Source organism: Dermatophagoides pteronyssinus, unplaced genomic scaffold, assembly GCF_027571235.1.
Source record: "Dermatophagoides pteronyssinus isolate colony J.1.1.1.1 unplaced genomic scaffold, Derpt_VIB-CSIC_2022.12 sq0037, whole genome shotgun sequence".
Classification (NCBI taxonomy): Eukaryota; Metazoa; Arthropoda; class Arachnida; order Sarcoptiformes; family Pyroglyphidae; genus Dermatophagoides; species Dermatophagoides pteronyssinus.
Window position 1 is genome coordinate 97226 of NW_027461561.1, and position 23211 is coordinate 120436.

Sequence of the window (23211 nt, forward strand, 5' to 3'; positions counted from 1 at the left end):
CCAGTTTTCAAAAAAAAAATTCTCTCTTAACTACAGACCATGCATGGACAGAAGAATGGTTTTTTTCATCGAAGCGTAACGGTTATGTGTGGCCACCGCTGCCGTATACATTATGTAAACAACAACAGTCACAATGCTCAGTTTTGATCATTACGTTATACCGCTACCTCTACACAAACGAGAATTTTTTTCTTGGTTCATTCCATTCGAATTTCTTTTTTTTGATGTGGATCCTTTTTGATGATGAAACTCAAAGAAATCATCAACTGTAATCGATTGAAACTTTTTTTTGTTTTGTTTTCATTATGAAATTTGAATCAAGAAAAAACGAAACAAACTTTGATCATTTTCTCTGTGATGATGATAATCTCATTCAACTGTGTTTGTTTGCCGTCTGCAGCATTACCAAATGACAACAATCTTTGACTGCTGTTATCATCAATCAATATCTCTTATCTCATCATCATCATCAGTCCACATTGATAAATTGTCATCGACCCTATCATCGATTCTATCATCAAAGTGAAAAAACATCTATCCATTTCGTTTTTTTTTTAAATACAGAATTGACAATTTTTTTCAGTGAATTGTGCAAACGTTCGATTTTGCCATGTCGGATACGTTTCACATTCGTTTCAACGATTTTTATTGTTATTTGCAAAAATCACCTACTTTATTGTTAATCACAAAAAACTTTGACTAAAAATAGATGTTTGGGCAATGAAGAAAGAGGTAAGAGTTTTTCGAATTTTTATTTATCTTATTTACCTGGTCATCATTTTGCTCATCATGATCATCATTAACCAAATCAATTAAGTTCAGGTTTTCATCATCCTATTTTTTGAATTCCAGTTGTCTTTTGCTTCTGATGTTTGTTGAAATTTTTATAAAATCAAAATGTCATCCCCGATCCAGTTCTGTTTGATTTTACCATTTCTGAAAACAGGTCGATGGCCGACATTTTTTCTTGATATTGTTTATTTCTTTTTCTTCGCGGTTCGTTCGCCTCTTGATTCATTGAATTGATGATGATGATAGCAAAAATTATTCAGGATTATCAACCGTCGAACATCAGACCTTTTTGAATGAAGAATGAACGAACTGAATGGTTATAGTGAAGGAATCAAATCAAGTCAAGTTTTTGTTGAAAAGTTGTTCAACAACAACTTATCACTGTCCATATTTAAACTTTGAAAAACAAAAAACTTGAATCGAATCGAATGATGCTAATCATCATTCATTGGATTGATTTGATTTGCATCATTTAACCTTGAATTGAAACGATTTTTGTTTTTCCTGTTTCAAGTTGCAAAATAGGTAATGTTTGATTAATCTGGAACAAATAACACTTATTCAAAGTAAATTATCTTGAAAGGGTCATTCAATATGAGTTCACCATGACGATGATAATTACCATCATTGAATCAAGGAATTTAATCTTTTTTTTTGTTTTTCAAAACAATCACGACTACGACCATCATCATCATCATCCTTATCATCATACTTTGCTGTCCATCATATTTATATGGGTGGTCAAACAGAAATAGAAAAACCGGCCATTGTTTTCCCGAAAAAACAAAATTAAACAAAACAAAACAAGTTCACATCATTTAATAAATTCAACCTCTTTTTTTGCTAAGTTTCCTCGATGAATGGATGGATGGAAAATGCATTAATTTTGTTTTCTTCCAGTTCATCTTGTGCCATTTTCACTCAACCATTTTGCCCCAAACAAGTGATGAATGGATATTCGACCATCAAGTGAATGATGAAATGATTTTTTTGCTCAGTTTTCCGATTTCAAATAAGGAAATATTATATTTTGTCCTTTTTTTCAATTTATAATCCTTTTTTTTCTTATAAAATTTTTATAAGAAAATGACTGGTAGTGATGATGATGATGATCCAAATAAAAAATTGATTATAATTCTGTGTCAACCTCAATGATGATGATGATCTTATCTAATTTTCAATTGTCTTCTGGTTTTTTTATTATCTTTATCATTATTATCATCGATATCAATAAAGACGTTTGGTTTATTTGGTTTATCATTTTTGTTGATGTCTACCTTTTTTATCCTGTTTTGTTTTGTTTGTTTAATGTTTTGATTGCCTATAAAAACAGAACAAAACAAAAAACAATCATACCATTTTTGAGGGCAGGTTAGTTTGTTTCAATATGTGTGATGTGACGATGTGATTTTTTCCCATTTTTTTTCAATTTTCAATTCAAAAATGCTTCCTGTTTCATTTTCTCTTCGAAAAACACTATCGATTTTTATCGATGATGATGGATATTATAATTGTGTTGAATCCTGAAAAATCTTTAATCCTAATCCTATTTAGTTTAGCTGATGGAATCACCAAGTGCTAATCATTATTATCTTATAAATTCATTTTTCATTTTTATCAACATCCTAAAATCAATCCTGTAGTTAATAATTGTTTTTAAAATTTTGTTGTAAAAATACTTATCATTCCTATATTTTTATCGATATCTGATATTTGTAATCCTTATCATCATTATTATTATCATTATTTATTTTTATATATCCCATTCTGACATCAACTACATGATGTATTTTGATAATGCTTTTTTCATACATGCATGCCATACATTCTTTAAAATGATTAAAACATACAAGTGGTTCGAACACAAACGCATAACACACATGTACGACGCACGTAATCTATCCATAATTTTCATTTCCCCAAATGATGTTGATTGTTGATATGATATGATATCCAAAAATTGATCTAAATTTGTCGTTTAGAGTTTAGTTTTTTTCTTATTTAATCATAATATTTGATGAAAAGCCATCAATCGAATATTAAACACAGTTACTGTGTTGTCCTTCATCAAATTATTATCAACAAAAATCAACCAGGTATGTTGTTCGTGTGTGAATACGGTGAAGTTTTTTGTTGTTGTTTTGTTTTACGTTTTTAAAAAAAACAACAATATTTGACAACAACAACGAATAAAATTATTATCAAAAGGTATTTGTACAGGTGGCATTCTTTTTTTTCTTTTTTTTTTTTTTTTTGGTTTTTGCATCAAAAAAAATTGTTGCTATAAATTTATTGTCAACTTGGTTATCTTGCTTTTTTGCCATTAACATTTTGGTAACCATCAACCGAAACGATAATGATCATCACCATGGTCATCACCATCATTGTTTTATATGTTTGAATGATGTTTTTCATTTTGATTATCGTGTGTGATTTATGTGTTTACTCTGCTTTGCTTTGTGTGGTTGAATTTTTTTTTATTTCAAATCAAAAGTAAAGTAAAATCTGATGATTTTTTCTTTAAAATAATTTTTAGCGATTAGAATCGGTAATAAAAATTTATGATTTTTATTTTTGTAAAACTAACAATGATGACAGCCAACCTAATTAACATTATTTAATCATAAAAATAATGAATATTACCTGTTTAGCTATTTTTATTTGTCTTTCTTTTCTTACACACACACAACTCTATTTGATTTTCTTTTTGAATGTATTTTGTGTTTGACTGATTGATTGAGGGATTGAAAATCAATCATTATTTTGATGGTGATGCTATATGGTATTTTTCTCAATGTTTTTTCATGTGTTGGATTTGATGATTTGAAATCAGGCCCCTTGTTTCTAATATTATCAATGAAGATTTCCGTTCCCGATTTTGATGATGAGGATTTTTCTGGATGTGCGTGTGTGTGTGAACATTGAAATTAAATCATCAAATGTCAAATTGAAATATAGCCTCACATATCTCCTGACATGAAAAAACGAAGAAGTTGAAGAAAAAGATTTCTTTGTCTTTATTCAAAAATTGTTTTGTTTGCTTGTTGCAATACAAATTGGCAACATTCGATTAAAATACAATTTTTTTTCATTAATGTAAATAATGTCGATGAAAGAAATCCAACCAAACAAACAAAAATCTCAATTTTGCCTGCTCCATCAATTTACAATCATTATTGTTATTATATCATCATCAATGGCTCTAAAAAGATTGCACCTAAAATGCAATTTTTATATTGAAATGATTTCATTCTCTTCTTTTTCAATTTGATTTTAATTGATGTGAAGTTTTTTTCATATTTTTCTGTCAATTATATATTCATCATCATCATTATCATAATCTTTGGTTGATTGATCATTGCATTGTTCCAAGAGAAAGAGAGAGAGAGAGAGACATTCCAATCCACGGCAATCACCATCGATTATATGATTTGGTTACATAATTTGAAGGTCATATTATTTTTTGAAACAATATACGATGAAATTAAGAAGAAGAGGAACATGTTCATGTGTAATTTGATTTGTTTTCCATTGTGTGTGTTATGTCAATGATGATTTTTGATTTAAGCATCAATTTTCCCCAAAATCAATGAGAAATGAATTGGAAAAAAGGAAACATAAATCACAATGTTGTTTGTTGTTTTTTTCACACTGATTTTCTTTGCTTTTCAAAATAAATAAAAAAAATCCATTGCTTTTCAATGCCATTTCAATCAAACATTTGACAAAATCCATTTCTCCCTCAAATAATATCGCACAAATTCAATGTTTTCCTTGTCATTATTCAACTGTTGAGGCAAAAACTTGTAAAATCAAATTTAATCGAAAAAATTGTCAAGTTTTTTTTCTTGGAAGGAAAGGATTGTCATTGATTTGTATCCCCACCAAACATAACTTTTGTTTATTTTTTTGCTAATTTCTTTTCTTTTCTTTTATTTTTTTCTTCCAAATGAACAGTGAGTTCAAGTGAATAAAATAGACAATGCCAGCATCTACTTTATCAACATCATCGGCAACTTTGCCGCAACATTCGTCAACGATGTCGACAACGGTCGTATCACGACCAAAACAAGTAATTAAAGAATATTGTCGTCAAAAACATTTAAAAGGACCGGTTTATTATTTAACACATGAAGAAAAAGTTGATCTACAAAAACATTATACAGTACAATTATTGATTGATGATATGCTCCTAGCTAAAGGTATTGGTCTTTCAAGGCGCAATGCTGAATTTAAAGCAGCTTTAGAAGCTATTCGATTGTTTCATGAAAATGATCCATCCATTCTGGAATTGATCAATCAAACAAATAATGATCGTTCATTTGGTAGTCTACGACGACGGCGACCATCACGTAATGATCATCTTTCCATGAATCGTTCATTCAGTGTTGATTATATTTCCAAAGCTAATCGTGTCGATTCTTTTACATCGATGGCCAATGGTCATTATGATCCAAATGATGGTCGACAATCTATAACGCCAAGTATCGATGGTATCGATTCGATTACATTGAAAAGTCATTGTAAGTAGCAACTGAATTTTGATGAATTTAATTTCTAAAATTTTGTTTTTTTTTGACCGGGAAATAGCATTATCTTCATCGAACAATGTTAGTGATGATAAATCCAAAGATAATCTTCATCATCAACAACAGGAAATATCATCCGATGAAGGTGTATGGACAGCGGAAGAAAGTGAATGTTCCAATTCATCTCGTCCATCACCGAAACTAAACAATCATCCGAAACAAACGTCCAAATTGCTCAACAATAACAATAACAATGATAACAATACGAAACGATCATTCAGTTTTTTTCCATCATCATTTTTATTATTAAATTCATTACGTGATTTTAGTCGTCGATCTTTTCGACGATCCAAGTCGAACAACAATAATAGTGATGGACGAAAATTTGAAATCGATAGTGAACCATCATCATCAGCATCATCGTCAACAACGACATCCTCATCGTCATCGGTAACATCACGACCCACATCATCTTCCAGTTCATCATCATCATCGACAACCTTTTCATCCAATTCATCTTCTTCATTGAACAACAATCATCATCATCCGGAAGATCAACAGACAATATCATTGATAAACGATGATGCCGCAATCCATCACCACCATAATCATCATCACTCGACAATAAATCATTATCAATCATCAAATATAATGGCAGAATCAATTATTGAAGAAGATGAAGAACAAGAACAGCAAGAACAACAACAACAATCGATTGATGGTAATGATCAAAAAGAATTATCATCATCATCATCGAAAAAACATAATGAAATGAGTAATGGAAATATTAATGGTAATGGTAGTATTATTCGCAGCTATTCAAGTTCATTATTATTATCATCATATCATCAACAACAGCAACAGGGTAATTGTCAACATAATCATTTTTCCTTATATGGACCAATTCTTTGTAATAGTACAGATAATTGTTCCATTATTGATAGTCATCGCGGAACAACAATCGAATCAAGTCCATCAGCAATATTATTAAAATATTGTATTAGAATGTATTTACCATTACCATATTATGATATTCATTTTGATAATCGAAAATTTTGGGTTACTTGCCGGGTCATAATGTCCAACGATCAATGTCAAGTAGGAACAAATTCTAATACTAATTATAACAATGGTCGAAAACGTCGTCATCCTATACCGGATAAATATATTGATCATCAATTTACGGCCAAAGGTTATGGCGAAATATTGCGTACAGCTAGAAATTCGGCAGCTAAATTAATTATCGATAAATTAACAGCTGTCGGTCTTTTCCATCAAGAATAAATAGAATCTCAACATTATTGATTCATCACCAAAATCAAATACTCTTTAATCGGTCTATAATTTTTTATTATCGTTTTTTTGTGACAAAAAGACAAATATTTATTTTTCAATCATCGATTATTATACCTACCTATAGATATAATTCATGCACCGTTTATTTTTCCTTATATAATGAGTTTTGTATTTTTTTTAAATTTTTTTGATTGATTTGATTTGATTAACAAAAATTTGTTTATCTTACCAATAGTGTGGTATGAGTCACAATTGATTTGAGTGACCTTTGTACATTTTTTGGCGTATGCGTTATCATTATGGAAAAGTTTGTTTTGTTGGTGATATAGGTAAAAATGATGATAATAATAATTTTGAATCATCATCATGGTCAAAGACTTTTAACCAATTTCATCACCATAATAATAATCATACGAATATGATTATGAAATGTGAATGCGAAAAAGGAAATCCTTCTTGTTTATTTCAACGATTATTATTGCAAAAAGTATGGTGATTCGAATGATAGTGGTAATCAACCACAACAACCAACAAACGATTATTATCTGAACATTAAAATCTTTGGTCATTTCCTTGCTGTATAATCATCACTATTTATAATGTTAATCATCATTGTAGATGCATCCGTCTTTTTTCATTCAGTTTTGGGTATATTAATTTCCGTTTTTGTTTTGTTTTTTTGGCAGAATGGCAATGGTATATGATGTGATCAAACAAATTGTGGTGGTTCCGCTTTCAGTAACAACATTGATTCTACGAAACGAACAACATATCCCCAAAATATTACCATCAAAAATATTACAGGAAAATTTTTTCTGATTGATTGATTTCAAATCGATTTGTGTATGCGATTCATCAACAGATCAAGTTCATTTTTCGAATAATCAATTTTTCTCAAATTTTTGGGCTGGTTTTGTTGTTGGTTTTAATCAAATTCGTTGATTACAAATTATCAAAATTGTCCTTACTCGATTAGTTTGTTTGTCCACTTTGTTTGTTTGTTTAAAAAAACTTTCATTTTTTTCTGATGTTTCTGGTTTTAAGTTTGCTAAAAATGAAAAATGTTCAACAAAATCATTCGTATGATTGAATGGTGAACTGAATTACATTTCATTTCGGAGATTTTCAATAATTTTTTTTTCGTACAAAACGCATTCACCATGATATTCGCAAAGAATTTTTTCATTAAATTCATTTTGTTGATTGGATTTTTTTCTTTACCGCATCAATGTCAATTCAATATTCCAAGCGATAACGACGATCAAAAATTATTGCAATCGAATCGCAATGTTTCGACGACAGCCACGATGTTTACCAATCATTGGAAACCAATATCGACAACCACAACAACAATAACGCCGAGCACCACTCCCATTTTGAGTTCATCAGCGATTTTTCGTAGTTCGATACTATCGATGTCAACATCAACAACACCATCACCATTTTCCTCATCATCATTATCGACGACGACATTTTTGACATCTCCACATCATGATGATACATTTAGTAGATTGATTGAACAATCAATTGCCAAAACATATCGATCATTTGAAAAAAGTAAGTTGGATTTGATGAAATCTATAGATTATTAATCAATCATTGATGGCCAGGATATCGAAATTGTCCATCACTACGAAATTCATTGAAAAATGGTTACGTAAAATTACGGTCATATCCGAACCGTGTAGCCAGGTTTACCTGTAATAAAGGATTCGATTTGATTGGTAATCGTTATTCAACTTGTAGCCGTAATCGTTGGACACATGATTTACCTGTTTGTGTTTGTAAGTATATTCGATTATTATAATCAATTTTCTAATTTTGTTTTGTTTTTTTCAGCAACAAATTGTCCAAATAAATTAAATGTCCAACCACCATTATCGATACGGAAAATATCGAATCATTCAAGTGTTGTTGATCTTCATTGTCAACTTGGTTATCGTTTACAATTAACTAATAAAAAAATTAATGGAAAGAAAATTAATTTTTTCGATTCAATTGATCATGGTAGTAGTTCTTCTTTATCGTATCCAACATTATCATCATCATCGATACGAGCTTATTGTATTGGTAAACAATGGTTTATTGATGATCCAGATCAACCGGATCATTCTTTCACTACAACAATGATACCATTAGATCAGTGGCCAACATGTGAAAGTAAGCACATTTTTTCAATACAATCCCTTTCTAATTTTCGAATTGATTATATTTCAATCAAGTTTATGAAAAACCTATGGAAAAATCAATGAATTGTACATTTGAAAATCAATATGGATCGATTTGTGGATGGATGCAAGGTATGTTTTGTTTTGTTTTGTTTTGTTTGCTAAATTTGCTAAAAATTCTTTTGGTTTTTGTTTTTAAAACAGATAATGAAGATGATTTTGATTGGACAAGGAATTTTCTTCAAACACCATCACATTATGATGAAACTGGTCCTTCATTTGATCATACATTCGGTGAAAATGGTACTGGAAACTATCTTTACTTGGAAAGTTCATATCCACGTTCACCAAATGAAGTGGCAAGACTTTATTCGCCTGTATTTCAACATGTTGAAAATAGCAGTGTTGCCTGTTTTCAATTTTATTATCATATGTATGGTAAAGCTTGTGGAACATTACGTATGTTTGTGAAGGAAAAAAATCAACAACTTTCCCAATTGGAACCTGTTTGGGAAATGTCCGGTGATCAAGGTGATCAATGGCTAGCCGGACAAATTGAAATTCAACCGGCAAATTCATCAATGTTGCTACAACCATTTCAAATTATTATCGAAGGCATTCTTGGTAATGGACATCAAGGTGATATTGCTATCGATGATTTGCAATTAACATTGGCTAAATCATGTTCATCGTTAACCAATTCAACTTTGGATGTTGATATTATCAATGAACCATCATCCATCGCTGATCTTGATCCAACTGATTCACCACCTTTGAATTCAATTAACTCATCATCATCAACATCAAAATTACCCGAACCATCAAAATGGTATGGTTATCCAATTATCGATGATAATAATGGCGACGATGATGACATTACGGATTCTCAACCACAATCCAATGATCAATCATTACATAATGAAATTATTCGTTCAATTGTACATCTGAAACCAATCATGACGACAACAACAACAACAATGGCAACGACGACCAAATCGACATCAACGACAATGACTAAACCATCATCAACAACAACCACCATTCTTCAAACAATGCCAACAACATCGACAACGACTATTTCGACAAATACTGATCGAAAATCACCATCATCATCATCAATATTGACTACGTTAAAATCGGTGGTCACCACCGAATCATCGTCCGCATCAAATGAATCATCGATAGAGGCAAAAGCCAGGATCAATATGGAAGATGATAATAAAAAACATCGTTTCAATGCACATTGGTCATTGATTTGGATTAGCATTATTGGTTTGCTGTTGTTGATAATGGCAATAGTTTATATTGGATATATGAATCTACCATTGAAATCATCATCATCAACTTATAGATTTGCAGCCATATTTATAAATCGTTGTAAATTGTTTCAATCAACGCATAATAATGATAATGGAAATAGCAACAACAATCATTATCAAATGAATGATGATTCGGAATTATTAATGGTGAATGATAATGATAATAATCAACAACAATTCAATCATCTGAATCATTCATTTGATGATAATCACTGTGTTTATTTGCAACCAACATCATATTGATCTATTTTTTGTTTGTTTTTTTAATTATTATTTGTTCAAATCTAATATAAAGATAAGAAAGAATTATTCAATTAAATTCACCAATTCCCATCAAATTTTCAATGGTTTTTGTTTTTGGACACGATCATCATTAACACAGGTTTCGAATGTATTTTTTCTCCAAATCGGCTTCATCATCATCAAGCACAAGTGATGCCAACTTTTTTATCCTTCGATGTTTGTGAACCTTCTTGGTTGACACACCAGCAAACACCGGTTCCAACTTCACATTGTTTTTGGTAAAAGAGGCCATCACGTGCACAATTCGGAATATATGAACCGGATGGAGCTATTTTAAATCAGAATGAGCATGAGTAGGAATTCTTTTCTCAGTTTAACTTACGATCAATTGGGCGACCATTTCGACTTAATCCTTTTTCAGCTTCATGTTTTTGTAGATCACATTTACAAAATTTACGATTACGTGATGGCTGTGTAATTTGGGTACCATCCGGTGTTGCACAATAACAGAATTTACTTTCAGGGAAACATTGTAATGGTGCATAATCTCCATTTTCCAAACAACGAACATCCAATTTCAATGGAGTGTTTTCTTTTTTATCTTCTTTTTCTTTTTGTAATTGACATTCGCTTTTACTTTGAGCCGAAACAATTGTAATGGCCATAGCCATAGTCATAAGAATCATAAGTTTTGAGAACATTTTTCTTGCGATTGATTTTTGGTTGAATTAAATGAAATGTTGATCGATTGAATGATGATATGGATTTGTTTGCGTCGTTTCACTCGACTCGACTATAGTGAATTGAATCAATACCATTTTAAATGCCATTCTAATCATCATAATCAATCGAAATCTTCCAATCGTCATCACTGTGCAGTGTTGTTGTTGTTTGAATATTCAATTATTTTAACCTTGTTTTTTCTGTGATGTGGAAGATTGTTGCAATCAATATTTCTCTATGGTTGAAATCATTTTCGTAAAAATGAATCACTCACAATACTGTGTAGTATTGATTCTCATTTCAAATTATCATTCAATATATCATCACTCTATCAAGCTAATGATTTAAAAAAATGCATTTCCTTTACATAAACTACAGTGGTTATCATCAATTATTTCAATGAGAATCTTTTTTTTTTCTTTTTTTTTGTTTGTCAACAACTATTTTCATTTATCATCATTTCATTTCACATTTAATACACAATTTTCCAAAAACTTCAAAAAGGCACAATTTTCGAAAAAATTCAAAACTTTCTAAAAATCGCCAAAAATGCCCAATTTTCGAAAAAAACGCACAATTTTCCAAAAAATTCAAAAATCGCCAAAAAATGCTCAATTTTTGAAAAACGCACAATTTTCCAAAAAAATTCACAAAATTTTGTTTTTTTACCGCTTTTTACTTAAAAAAACAAATCAAATATTAAATGGAAAAAAAGGTAACGGTAAATATAATTGAATTTACTAGAAAAGAGGATTATCAACGAATTGCTGTTAGAGGAGTTAGATCGTTAATAAAACCATCCAATATTTGTTGTAATCGTTTGGCCAGATTAGTCATTACATTGAATGGAGCAGTGAAATCCAGAATGGATGATGATGAATCCAATAATATTTGTTGATTATTATTAATGGATTGTACAATTGATAATAAATCCAATCTAGATTGATCTAATTTCGATGGGCGAATCATTTGTGATTGTGCCATAACATTGATTAATGGTGTTATATTTTGCATTATTGTCATCAATGCTTGTTGTGTTTGTCCTAAATCCTGTTGTGGTTTTTGTTTATAATTGTGAAATGGTTTTTGTTTATCGTTTGGCATTGATGGTTTTATCATTGATGGTGGTTTGGAATGTGATGAACAACAAGCAAATCGATCTGTATGATTCAATGGTTTTTGAAGTTCTTGCAGCAAATCATTCAATAATTTTCTCTGCTGTTTAAGCTGAGTTAATGTATCACCACCTTTGACGATAGATTCGGATGGCCGTAAGGTTGTTGTTGTTGTGGTTATCTCCGCTTTAGAATGGCCAGCTTTGATCGTTGTTGTACTCGACTGATGATGATATGGATGTTTTTTTGGTTTTTCCATCGCTGTAGTGGTAGTTGTTGTTGTTGTTGTTGATAAATCATGTTTTGATGATGCTAAATGATGTAGAATTTTATCAATTTGTGATTGTTGTCGTTGTTGATTATCCATTAATTTTTCCATCATTGAACGTAAACGATTTTGTTCAATTTGATCACGTTGTTTTTGTTCATGTTGTTTTAGGGTTTGTATCAATTGTTTTAATTGATTTGGATCAATCAAATTTTTAGCTGATGATGATTGTTGTTTGATCAAATTTGGCTGAGCAAAAATATTCAATTGAAGATTGCCGCTAAATAATTGTATCAAAAATCGTAATTGTGATAGTAATAAATTATTGGATGGATCTGACCATGTTAAATAACCAACAGTATCAACTAGGCCAAGTGTTGCTTGATATGCTAATGGTTTCAAATAAAATGTATCCATAATTTGATTAGAATATGTTGCCATACGATATAGATAATATGTGTGTCGTAAACGATGTAATAGTGCGGATAAACCATTCAAATTTGATGTTCCTCCATTATCGCCATCATTATTGGTCATTGTTGGTAAACGTATAGCGTCGACCATTTGTAGCCGTTCCGTAAGAGCCAAAAGTTGATTGATCGGTGTAAATGTTGATGTTTTAAAGTTTGAAAATGGAATACCAAAAAATGATCGACAAAGATAATCAAATTGATCGAAAATATCCTGACCAATTCCATAATTATTTTTCATTGATGATTGTCGTTCTGGTTGTTGTTGTTGTTTTGGTTGCCGCAAACGTTGTTCCAATTTTGAATTAATTATTCGAATCACCATTTTTTGTAATGATACTAATTGATCACCAGTGTCAAGAAAATCTCTTTCCAATCGATAAATATCACGCGTTTGATCATAATCATCGGAAGATTTTTCAAATTCTATCTGAATTTGGGTACATTTTTCCCGTATCGGTTCATAAATGAAATGATCATGAAGTTGTAATTCATTTTGTAATGCTTCAATCTGTGATTGGGTCATTTGTTTGTAAACTTTACCAATCGATTCATCCATCGAAGGATATGATTGTATCTGCGTTGCAGCCGCATTTTGATTTGCCAATAATTCTGCAACAAAAGTTTGATTCGATGATTGTTTCAACAGGTCAATTGCGACCGATTTTAATTGATCATTCAATTCAATCAAATGTTCATCATTATTAGTTGACGATTCATTGCATTGAATTAAATCAATCGACAATACCAACAATGAGATGGTTATTGACAACCAGATTAATGTTCTGGATTTCATGATGATGACCAATGATGATGATCGATCGCAAATTGATTCGAAAATGACAAATCAATTTTAAATTTTTTCAAAAAATTATTTCAACCGGAAATATCGTTCTAGATTATAATCAGTATTTAAATTTAAAATTTTCCTGTTCCGGGTTCAAAGAAACTTGCATTCAAACAAACTAGCAACCCTTTTTTTGAACTTTTGCTGGAAATGACCGCTGTTTCAATGAAAATTAGTTCATTGTGGTTGACTGACTGACTGAATGATGACTGACCGAACAAAGCTTATTAATTATCCTGAAATGGCTTATCGCATGCGCTGGACGCTATGCTTTTTTGTTGTTAAAAATTTGTCAACTTTGAAATAAAATGAAAATCAAATTAAGAAAAATAAATATAATAAGGTTTTTATTGATGAGAAAAAAATTGTAATTAGAAAAAAAACTAAGCAGAAATTTTGTTTCGTTTCGTTTCGTTTGTTTTCAGGTGTTCGGTCGGTTTTGTTAATAATTTTCGTTTCGTTCGTTTCAGTTTGGCCATCATATGAAAAACTTTGTTTCGGTGTTGTGTGTTTTGTGTTGAGTGTTTCGTTTCGTTCAATTTAAAGCAGTTTTTATGTAAAATTAATGTTTGATTGATAATATTTTGAGCAGAGTTCGGTCTATTAAAAATAATAATTATAAAAATAAAGAATCGCTAAAAAAAGAAGAAATTTCATTGATCAAGTTCGGCAGATTGCAATTGTGCGATTGATGATGATAAAGCAATTAATTAATAAGAAGGGTTAAATCAAATCGATATTGATTGATTTTTGTTTCTTATGCCAAATTTTGTGCCTCTTCTTCCGTAATCAATGTCAATTTAAGTTTAATCAATTTGGTTATATAATGAAGATGAGTGGTAAGATATTCTTCTTCGTTACCGATAACTTGATAGACATCAAAACGGCCAACGAAATCCTATATAGAGATTAACGTAAGAATTAGAAACATTACCATTTAAAAAAAAGAAAAAACATACCTGTCGAGCAATACCATAACTGGTAAGAAGAATATTGTTCAATTTGTCAATTTCCGATTCTTGTGCCATACGTTTGATAACAGTTACATTGACAGTAATTTTTTTCATCATTTTTTGTACGGTTTTTTGTGTAAAATCACGACCAAACATACGAAGTTTTCGAATATTTTTCTGTTGATATTTAAGAATCATTTCAGCACGAACGAATGAATCTTTGATAATATCATCAATATCTTTACTATTGATTGTTTTACCACCATGTGATTTCAATACATCGGCTATTCTTTGTACACATTCTTGTTCATTCTTGACTGAAAGTGCTTCTTTACGCACTTTATCGACCAAACGTTCGGACATGAAATTACGTAAATATGATAGAATCATTTCTACTTTTTCATTACGATCAAATTCTTCTTTGAAATTGGATACATCCATAGGATCAAGTACAATCATGGTTTTGATTGGTACATTTTTACGACACATATGAATACCGACAATAGCACCAAATGAATGGCCAACAATTTCATGTTCACCTTTTGGTTCCAATTTGGCCAAAACACCTTTGAAATATTCGGCTACTTTTTTAATATTATTCAATTCGTTCATTTTACGCATCCAATTCAATGTAATGACTGGTCGATGTTTAGCCATATCCATGATGATTTCTTTCAATGATTCATAGATACCTTCGATTGGTGGTAAAAAGAATATTGGTTTCATTTTCGATACTTCTTGATGTGGACAAACCACTGTGTATGGTTCGCTTGCAATTTCGAATTTAATATTAGCCAAATGGATACGTGTTTTTTTAATATCTTCGGCAAATGATTTCAAACCTTCACGTTTACCGTCACGGAAATCTTTAATTTCACCAATAGTAATACGTTTTACATCGGCAACCGACAACGATACTTCATAATCACGTTCTAAACGTTGTTGAATTTCAACAACAGTCATACTATCCAAACCAGCATCACCAATAGTTTCTTCACGTGATCGTTTATCAACATTCAAATGAGCACACAATTGATCCAAAATATCATCTTCACTTTGATTACTATTATCTTCCAAATTCGATTTGATCAATGATGATAATACTGGCGCACCAACTTGTAACAAACGATCCAATACTTCTAAACATGATGCAATACGTTGCAGGGAAATACCACCAAACAATTTCAACATATCTTCTTGTTTTTGCTGGTCGGCATCCACCAACAAATGTTCAGCAACAACACCAACATCACCGATTGGACCCCATTGAATAGCCGTACCAGGTAAACCTATGTGAAAAAGCAATGAATTAAATTTCCATTTGTAATTAGCGACATTTTCTTACCTTCAGAACGACGACATTCACAAATACGTTCCATAGCTGAATTAGCATAACCATAATTAATTTGTCCGGCATTACCACGACCAGCAGTCAATGATGAAAAACAGACAAAATAATCAATTTCTGGACATTTTGCGCGGGAAATTTTATCCAAATTCGCTAGACCAGTCAATTTTGGCGAACAAACTTCAACAAATGTATCGACAGTTTGATTTTCGACAAAAGCATCATGCAATACCAATGTTAAATTGAATATACCACCAACTGGACCTTTGGTGATAGCTTCATCGATCAAAGCACGAGCACCATCTTCATTGATAACATTATGTGTGCACATACTAACATCGATATCGAAGATTGAAATAAATTTGCTCAATTCCTTGAGTCGTTTGAAATATAATTTTTGATAAGAATTTTTCAAACCACCACGAGATGAAAGAACAAATTTTTTAGCACCACGCATTACCATCCAATACAATAATTCCAAACCAAAACCACCAAGACCACCAGCAATAACATATGATTTGGATGGATTGAATGATGTTCGTCGATTAGCAATAACAGTTAATGGTTTGGCAACAACTTGTTTTTGTTTTTCTTCTTCACGCATTTTAATGATGACTTTACCAATATGTTTACCAGTAGACATATAACGGAAAGCATGTTCAACTTCATTCCAACGGAATGATGTTCGTTGAATTGGTCGTACAACACCACGTTTAATACCATCATACAATAATTCGGTCATACGAGTCATGAAACGTTTCAAATTTGGTGAATCAAAACCTTCACGGAAATATGCATCCAAACAAACACCGTGGAATGAAATGTTTTGTAAGAAAGCAAACATTCCAATTGGTTTGTTCATTTGCATATCATATTTGCCAATTTCCAAAAATCGACCATTCAAACCCAAACAACGAAGTGATGCCTATATGCCAATGAACAAATGTTTTCAAATAATTTTCTTGACTAAACAAATTAATCTTTCTCAAATTCTTACCTGAAGTTTATCTTCGGCCAATGAATTCAAAACAATATCAACACCCAAACCTTTGGTTCGTTCTTTGATCAAACGTTCGAATGAAATGTCACGTGAATTGAATATATGATCATCTGGGATGCCAAATTCTTCTTTCAAGAATGTTCGTTTACTTTGATTACCAACGGTGACGAATATTTCACATTTATGATCTTGACAGATTCGGATTGCAGCTTGACCAACACCACCAGCAGCCGAATGGATCAAAACTTTATCACCTTCACGTAATTGACCACGAACAATCAAAGCATATAATGCTGTACTATAAACAACCGGAATACTTGCAGCTTCTTCCAATGACCATTCATCTGGTACATCCCATAAAAATTCTTCAAACGATGTAATTGTTGTAGCAAAACCTTTGAATGGTACCATTCCCATAACACGTTTTCCATTATCACGACGACGGCCAGAAAATTCCAAACCAATTACACAATCAAAAATGGCCGATTCTGGACCCGGTTGAATACGACCAGTAGCCAACATGACATCCTAATGAAAAAAGATTTTTTTAAAATAAAATTTCACAACAAAAACAATGAATAAAAACAAACCTTAAAATTCAATGATGAACAATAAACATCACACATAACCATTCCTTTTTCTTGATCAGCTTTCAGAATTCTATCAAAATGTTTATGGTCAGATTCATACCAACGGAAAGTTGATAAATCACCACGTGTACCAATATCCAGATAAGCATATTGTGTTTCAACTTGTTCACATTTATCCGGTAATGTTAAGAAACGGAATGAACCCCATTGTCCTTTTTTATAAACATTGAAAACTAAATCCATATAACCAATTTCATTGTATGGACTTTTTTCAAAATCAATTTGATCCGGCAATGAATTATCCAGATCAAAAATACAACGAACATTAGCGCCACCTTGTTCCAAACGTAAACAATTTACCATACCGACAACACCATTGAATTTATCTTTAGCAACCAACCATAATGGTTTATTATCATCTTTACTTTGTGCCATCAATGCTTTCAATTTATCAACCCAGGCATCATATTGGAAGTTGACAATTTTCAATACATTAAATTCAGCCGGATCATAAACCATTTTCAATTTACGGAACAATAATGCTGAACAACCATAGATACTGGATTTGGTACCAACCAAACCAAACGATGCTGCTTTAGCGGCTTTAATAAATTCATCAACCAAACCAGATCGTACAATTTCACGTTTTGGATCATTATTAAAATGTTTATATAATGATGATTCCATTTTGTTCAAATCATTACGGGCGATAACCATAAGGAAACCATTTTCTTTCAATGCATCATAAAATGATTCCAATTGTCGATCGATGCTCCAATTTTCAACAACACCATCAGTCAAACGATACAAAATCAAATCAATAGTATTGATATCATTGATGAATGAATTTGTCGATAAATTCCATTCAATAGATTTCATATTGAGACTTTCCAATTCTTTGTTTAGGATTTGTGTTCCAGTATTGGCATATGTATAATCAATATTTAGATTGCCAACATATGATGTTTTAATCAATTGAACAATACGCCATGCATAAAGATATTGTGCTGGATTGACTTCAACCATTTTCAAATTATTACGATCGGATGAATTTTCCAATACTGTATCGATTAATGGTCGCACAAGACGTTCATTTGTTTGCAACAAAACGACCAAATCGGCTGATAAATCATGTTTGGTCAACAGATCATTATTCAATCCACCTTCACCATTCAATTTATCTTCAGCAACACAACAAGCCATGACCAATTTTTCTGTACCATCATCCAATTTTTCAACTTTCAAATCCAATAAATCTTTAAGTAACATGAATACACGATAAGGATTTGTTTCTTGCATTTCAACAAATTTTGTATAATGACGAATTAGATCATCAAGTTTTTGATCAGCAACAACTAAATCTTTTGGTTCAGGTTTAGCAACGGATTTGTTCAATACCAATAATGATGAAAGATAATTACACATTTCAATATAATCCATCAATTCTTTATGTTTATCATTGGTTAAACGTGATGATTCTTTATCCAAATAAGGCATATGCGAATATTCTTCCAAAATTAAACCTTTTTGATCGATTTTTCTTGGAACCGGGAACGGAATCATACCTTTAACTTCTAAACCTTTGGTTGCAATTGAACGATTATTACCATTAAAAATGACAGGAATCAATGAAATTTTGTTATCTTCATTTTTCATGAATGCAGTTTCATAAAATTGAATTGGTAAATCGGCACGACTTTCTTGATTTTCTTGATCAACTTCTTCTTTGTTGATGGCACCTTCAACACGTTGTGAAAAATCTTTTTCCAATGTTTCATTTTCTTTGCTTTTATCGGAGAAATACAAGAATTCACGTTTCAAATGGAATTCTTCTTCTTCGGTTTTTTGTTTTTCTTGTTTAACACGTTCAATTTCACCGAATAAAACTTTTGGATCGATACGAACTGATTCAAAACCAACCGGTACAAACAAAGCACGAAGTGGTAAGGCAACCAATGAAATATGGAGCATTGAATCCATAAAACTAATGAAATGACCATCCCACTTAACTTTACCGATAGCACCATCGGAACGAGCTTCAGTAAGACCCTGGAATTTGGGACCATAATCATAACCACGAATACGTAATTCTTTGTAGATTTCTCTAGTGGATAGATAATCGAATTCACTTGAATGACGTTGTTTGTAATCTTCTTCGATTGCCGGTTCAATTGTGTCTTGTACTTCAAGACCATCATCATTTTCCATAACAGTTGCTTTACCCGTACAGACAAGATTGTTTGCTTCGAAAACTAAAAATTCACCACTACCTTGCAATAAACGAATAGTGAATTTGATATCACTTGATTCGGATACCAATGTTGGACGATGGAATCGAACATTTTCAAAATGAACTGGAGTTTTACTCCATGGTTGACCAATACTGTTGGCAACACGACGCCAAACCAAATACAAATAACCAGTAGCTGGAAACAATGCTTTACCTTCAACAGCATGATCACGAATAAAGTGCCAATCAGTTTCATGAACAGATATTTTAACATAAAAATCTGATGCGGTCGAAAAATTGTGAAATTCGGGATATTTTTTAACATAAAAACTTTTTGAGTGATCCCAAAACAATAGCGAACTCAATGATTGAGTTGAACGTGCAACTGGCCAATCAACACGTGGATACAAGTTTTCGATATCCAAATTCATACCGAATGTATAGATACGACCCAATGCAGTGAGGAAAAAATTCAAATTATCCGGTTCATTACGTTTCATCAGACCAATATAATGATGTTGTTGATAACAACGTTTGAAGATTGAATCAAACAATGAATGTGGTGCAACTTCAATAGCAATACAATCTTTGCTGATTTCATTCATTCCTTCGTTGAACAATACCGGTGAAACCAAATTGTTGGTAAAATATTTGGCCGATGCATAACAAGCATCTTCAATGTACCAATTACTTTTATCGAATGATGTTGAAATCCATTTCGAACTACGTTTTTTCGGTTCCGGAATAACTTTATTCAATGCGGCAATTAAATCTCCGGCAACAGCATTCATATGTGGACTGTGATATGGATATTCACCACCAGCAACCAAACGAGCGAAAACATTTTCCGATTGTAATTTTTCAACAAATTTTTTCGTTTCTTCATAAAGACCCGAAATGGTAACCGAATCGGAACCATTATGGCAAGCAGGTACAATACCAGGTGGACAACGTTTTTTAGTCTCTTCCCATGAAAGACCAATAGCAGCCAATACACCACGTGGTAATTTAGATTGTTCAACAATTTTACCTCGCCAATATGATGTCAAAATAGCTTGTTCCAATGTTAAACAACCATCAGCATAAGCACAAGCAACTTCACCAAATGAATGACCAATAATACCTTCGATTTTGATGTTTAACAATTTGATAACATCGTACAATGCAACTTGCATAGATGTTATAGCAACAAATGGATTGACAGTACTTTTCCACAATTCGGGATCATTTTTCGTTAATAATTCAATCAAATTAATACCTAATGGTTTGAGTACAGCAGCTGATTGATGAATTGATCGTGCAAATGGTTCTAATGACATCATACTGGTTGCCATTGTAAGCCATTGTGAACCCATACCAGAGAAAACTAACCAAACGGGATATTCCATACCAGTATTAGTAATTTTACAATCATATTCATATTTTGGTACTTTCACTTCACCACATTCAACATTAATGGTGGTTGTTTCAGCATTTGGTTTTTCCTTGATAATCATATAACCACGTTGTGGGAAATTTGATGATGATTCCACCCAACCAGTTTTCATCGATTCATTCAACAATGCCAAGAAATCACGATGAATTTTTTCCGGATTATTTTTAATAAAATCAAATGTCATATTAACACCTTCTTCGGTACGGCCAGCAACACAAACCAAACGTGGTATTGGTTTACAAATTTCATAGGATTCAGGCGTCAATTCTTTATCATTACTTTTCAACAAAATGTGAGCATTCACACCACCAACACCAAATGAATTAACACCAACAATACCGTTCGGGAATCGTGTATTCTTGATAACAGGTTGAATTTGTTTGTTAACAATAGCATAGATTTCTTGTTTTGGTTCATTGAAATGCAAATTAGCTGGAACGCATTTATTTTCAAATGCAATAATAACTTTGGCCACTGAATTCAAACCAGATGAACCTTCAGAATGGCCAAGATTTGATTTGACAGCACCGACCAATAATGGTTGCTATTGAGAAAATCAGAAATTAGTGATTATATTTATAATTTCTAACAAACAAACAAAAACTTACTTCACGATGTTTACAATAAGCTTCAGCAATAGCTTTAGCTTCTTGTGGATCACCAACATTGGTACCAGTACCGTGAGCTTCAAAATAAACCAAATCGTTTGGATCGACACCAGCTTCTTCATAAGTGGATACCATAAGGTCTTTTTGTCGCAACCAATATGGAGCAAAAAGACCGACCGATTTAAAACCATCGGAATTAACTTTTGAATGTAAAACAGTTGCATAAACACGTTTAGCTTGTGAACGACGTTGAAGAATCAATGCACCAATTGTTTCAGAACGTACAAAACCATCGGCACGTTTATCCCATACTTTACATTTACCATCGGAAGCCAAAAGACCGACACAAGAATAGATAGAATTACCAAATGGTGCAGGAACCAAATTGCCAGTAGCAACAACAGCTGTGTCGCAAACACCCATACGGATATCGTTCATGGCAGTAGCCAATGCGACCAATGATGCTGAACAAGCAGTATCGATAACCAAACTTGGACCTTGAAAATCGAACAAGAAAGAAATACGATTTGCGTACAATACTTTGGAATTGCCATAAACCCAGAAAGCAGCATCTTTAGTAAAGATATCGTTGAAATCATCTTGTGGAAGACCATCAGCTTGAGCTATTTTTATGAACAAACAAAAAACAAAATAAAAGGAAATTGAGTTTGAAAACAAACAAACAAAAAAATCACATTCCATTCGACTATTTTAACATACCAATAGTGTTGATGCCAAAATAGACGCCAGTATTCGAACCACGAATTTGATGTGGACAAACACCAGCATCGTGGAATGCTTCATAAGTTGTTTCCAATACAATACGTGATACAGGGTCCATAGAATGTGCCAAATATGTCAACATCGAAAAGAATGATGAATCAAATTTATCCAAGCTTTTAAGTTTACCAGTACGAGAGCCAAGACCATCGTTGATTTCTTTAAATTTGGTTTGGCGATTCGAAAAATGAATAAAATTTTGGTTCGAAATAAACAATCAAAAATACATACCAACTGGCCAACGACGATCATCTTTGGTAACCATATCTTCACCGCTGAATAATTTCTGTGCAAATTCATCCATATTATCGGATTCGGGAAAACGACCCGAAATACCCGAAATAACGATATCCTCTTTGATTGGACATTCTCGGGCAATTTTGGAAATTGGTTCCATGATTGACATGATTGACGAATTGGATGTTTTTTTTTGCTATTTCAAATTATTGATGTTATTGCTTGATGATGAAAAATTGATTGATTGATTGATTTTTGTA

General features: G+C 31.9%; 5 protein-coding genes across 9 annotated transcripts; 2 read left to right on the forward strand and 3 right to left on the reverse strand.

The window, feature by feature from the left end:
* The first annotated feature begins 14 nt into the window (after positions 1–14).
* On the forward strand, positions 15–6871 carry LOC113794830 (uncharacterized). Of its 5 annotated transcripts, none has more exons than XM_027344972.2 (3): positions 15–732; positions 4750–5315; positions 5383–6871. In XM_027344972.2, the coding sequence occupies exons 2-3, from the start codon at positions 4775–4777 to the stop codon at positions 6603–6605; spliced, it is 1764 nt and encodes a 587-aa protein (XP_027200773.2). In that variant the 5' UTR covers positions 15–732; positions 4750–4774; the 3' UTR covers positions 6606–6871. The 5 variants fall into 5 exon arrangements, with proteins under 5 accessions (XP_027200773.2, XP_075679929.1, XP_027200775.2 ...); XM_075823814.1 differs by lacking the exon at positions 15–732 and adding an exon at positions 2630–2888; XM_027344974.2 differs by lacking the exon at positions 15–732 and adding an exon at positions 2840–3000.
* A 122-nt stretch (positions 6872–6993) lies between these two features.
* On the forward strand, positions 6994–11109 carry LOC113794829 (uncharacterized). Its single transcript, XM_027344971.2, has 5 exons — positions 6994–8174; positions 8228–8401; positions 8457–8777; positions 8840–8917; positions 8990–11109. The coding sequence occupies exons 1-5, from the start codon at positions 7778–7780 to the stop codon at positions 10345–10347; spliced, it is 2328 nt and encodes a 775-aa protein (XP_027200772.2). The 5' UTR covers positions 6994–7777; the 3' UTR covers positions 10348–11109.
* On the reverse strand, positions 10350–11170 carry LOC113794833 (U20-hexatoxin-Hi1a-like). Its single transcript, XM_027344978.2, has 2 exons — positions 10730–11170; positions 10350–10675 (listed from the first exon to the last, which is right to left on the reverse strand). The coding sequence occupies exons 1-2, from the start codon at positions 11046–11048 to the stop codon at positions 10527–10529; spliced, it is 468 nt and encodes a 155-aa protein (XP_027200779.2). The 5' UTR covers positions 11049–11170; the 3' UTR covers positions 10350–10526.
* A 558-nt stretch (positions 11171–11728) lies between these two features.
* On the reverse strand, positions 11729–13973 carry LOC113794824 (uncharacterized). The gene has a single exon (XM_027344965.2). It carries the CDS (start codon positions 13717–13719, stop codon positions 11827–11829), a length of 1893 nt encoding a protein of 630 aa, XP_027200766.2. The 5' UTR covers positions 13720–13973; the 3' UTR covers positions 11729–11826.
* Positions 13974–14100: 127 nt separating this feature from the next.
* LOC113794834 (fatty acid synthase-like) lies at positions 14101–23120 on the reverse strand. The gene is made up of 8 exons (XM_027344979.2): positions 22946–23120; positions 22655–22873; positions 21935–22557; positions 17662–21870; positions 17069–17599; positions 16069–16996; positions 14730–16012; positions 14101–14668 (listed from the first exon to the last, which is right to left on the reverse strand). The coding sequence occupies exons 1-8, from the start codon at positions 23118–23120 to the stop codon at positions 14528–14530; spliced, it is 8109 nt and encodes a 2702-aa protein (XP_027200780.2). The 3' UTR covers positions 14101–14527.
* Between the last annotated feature and the right edge of the window lie 91 nt (positions 23121–23211).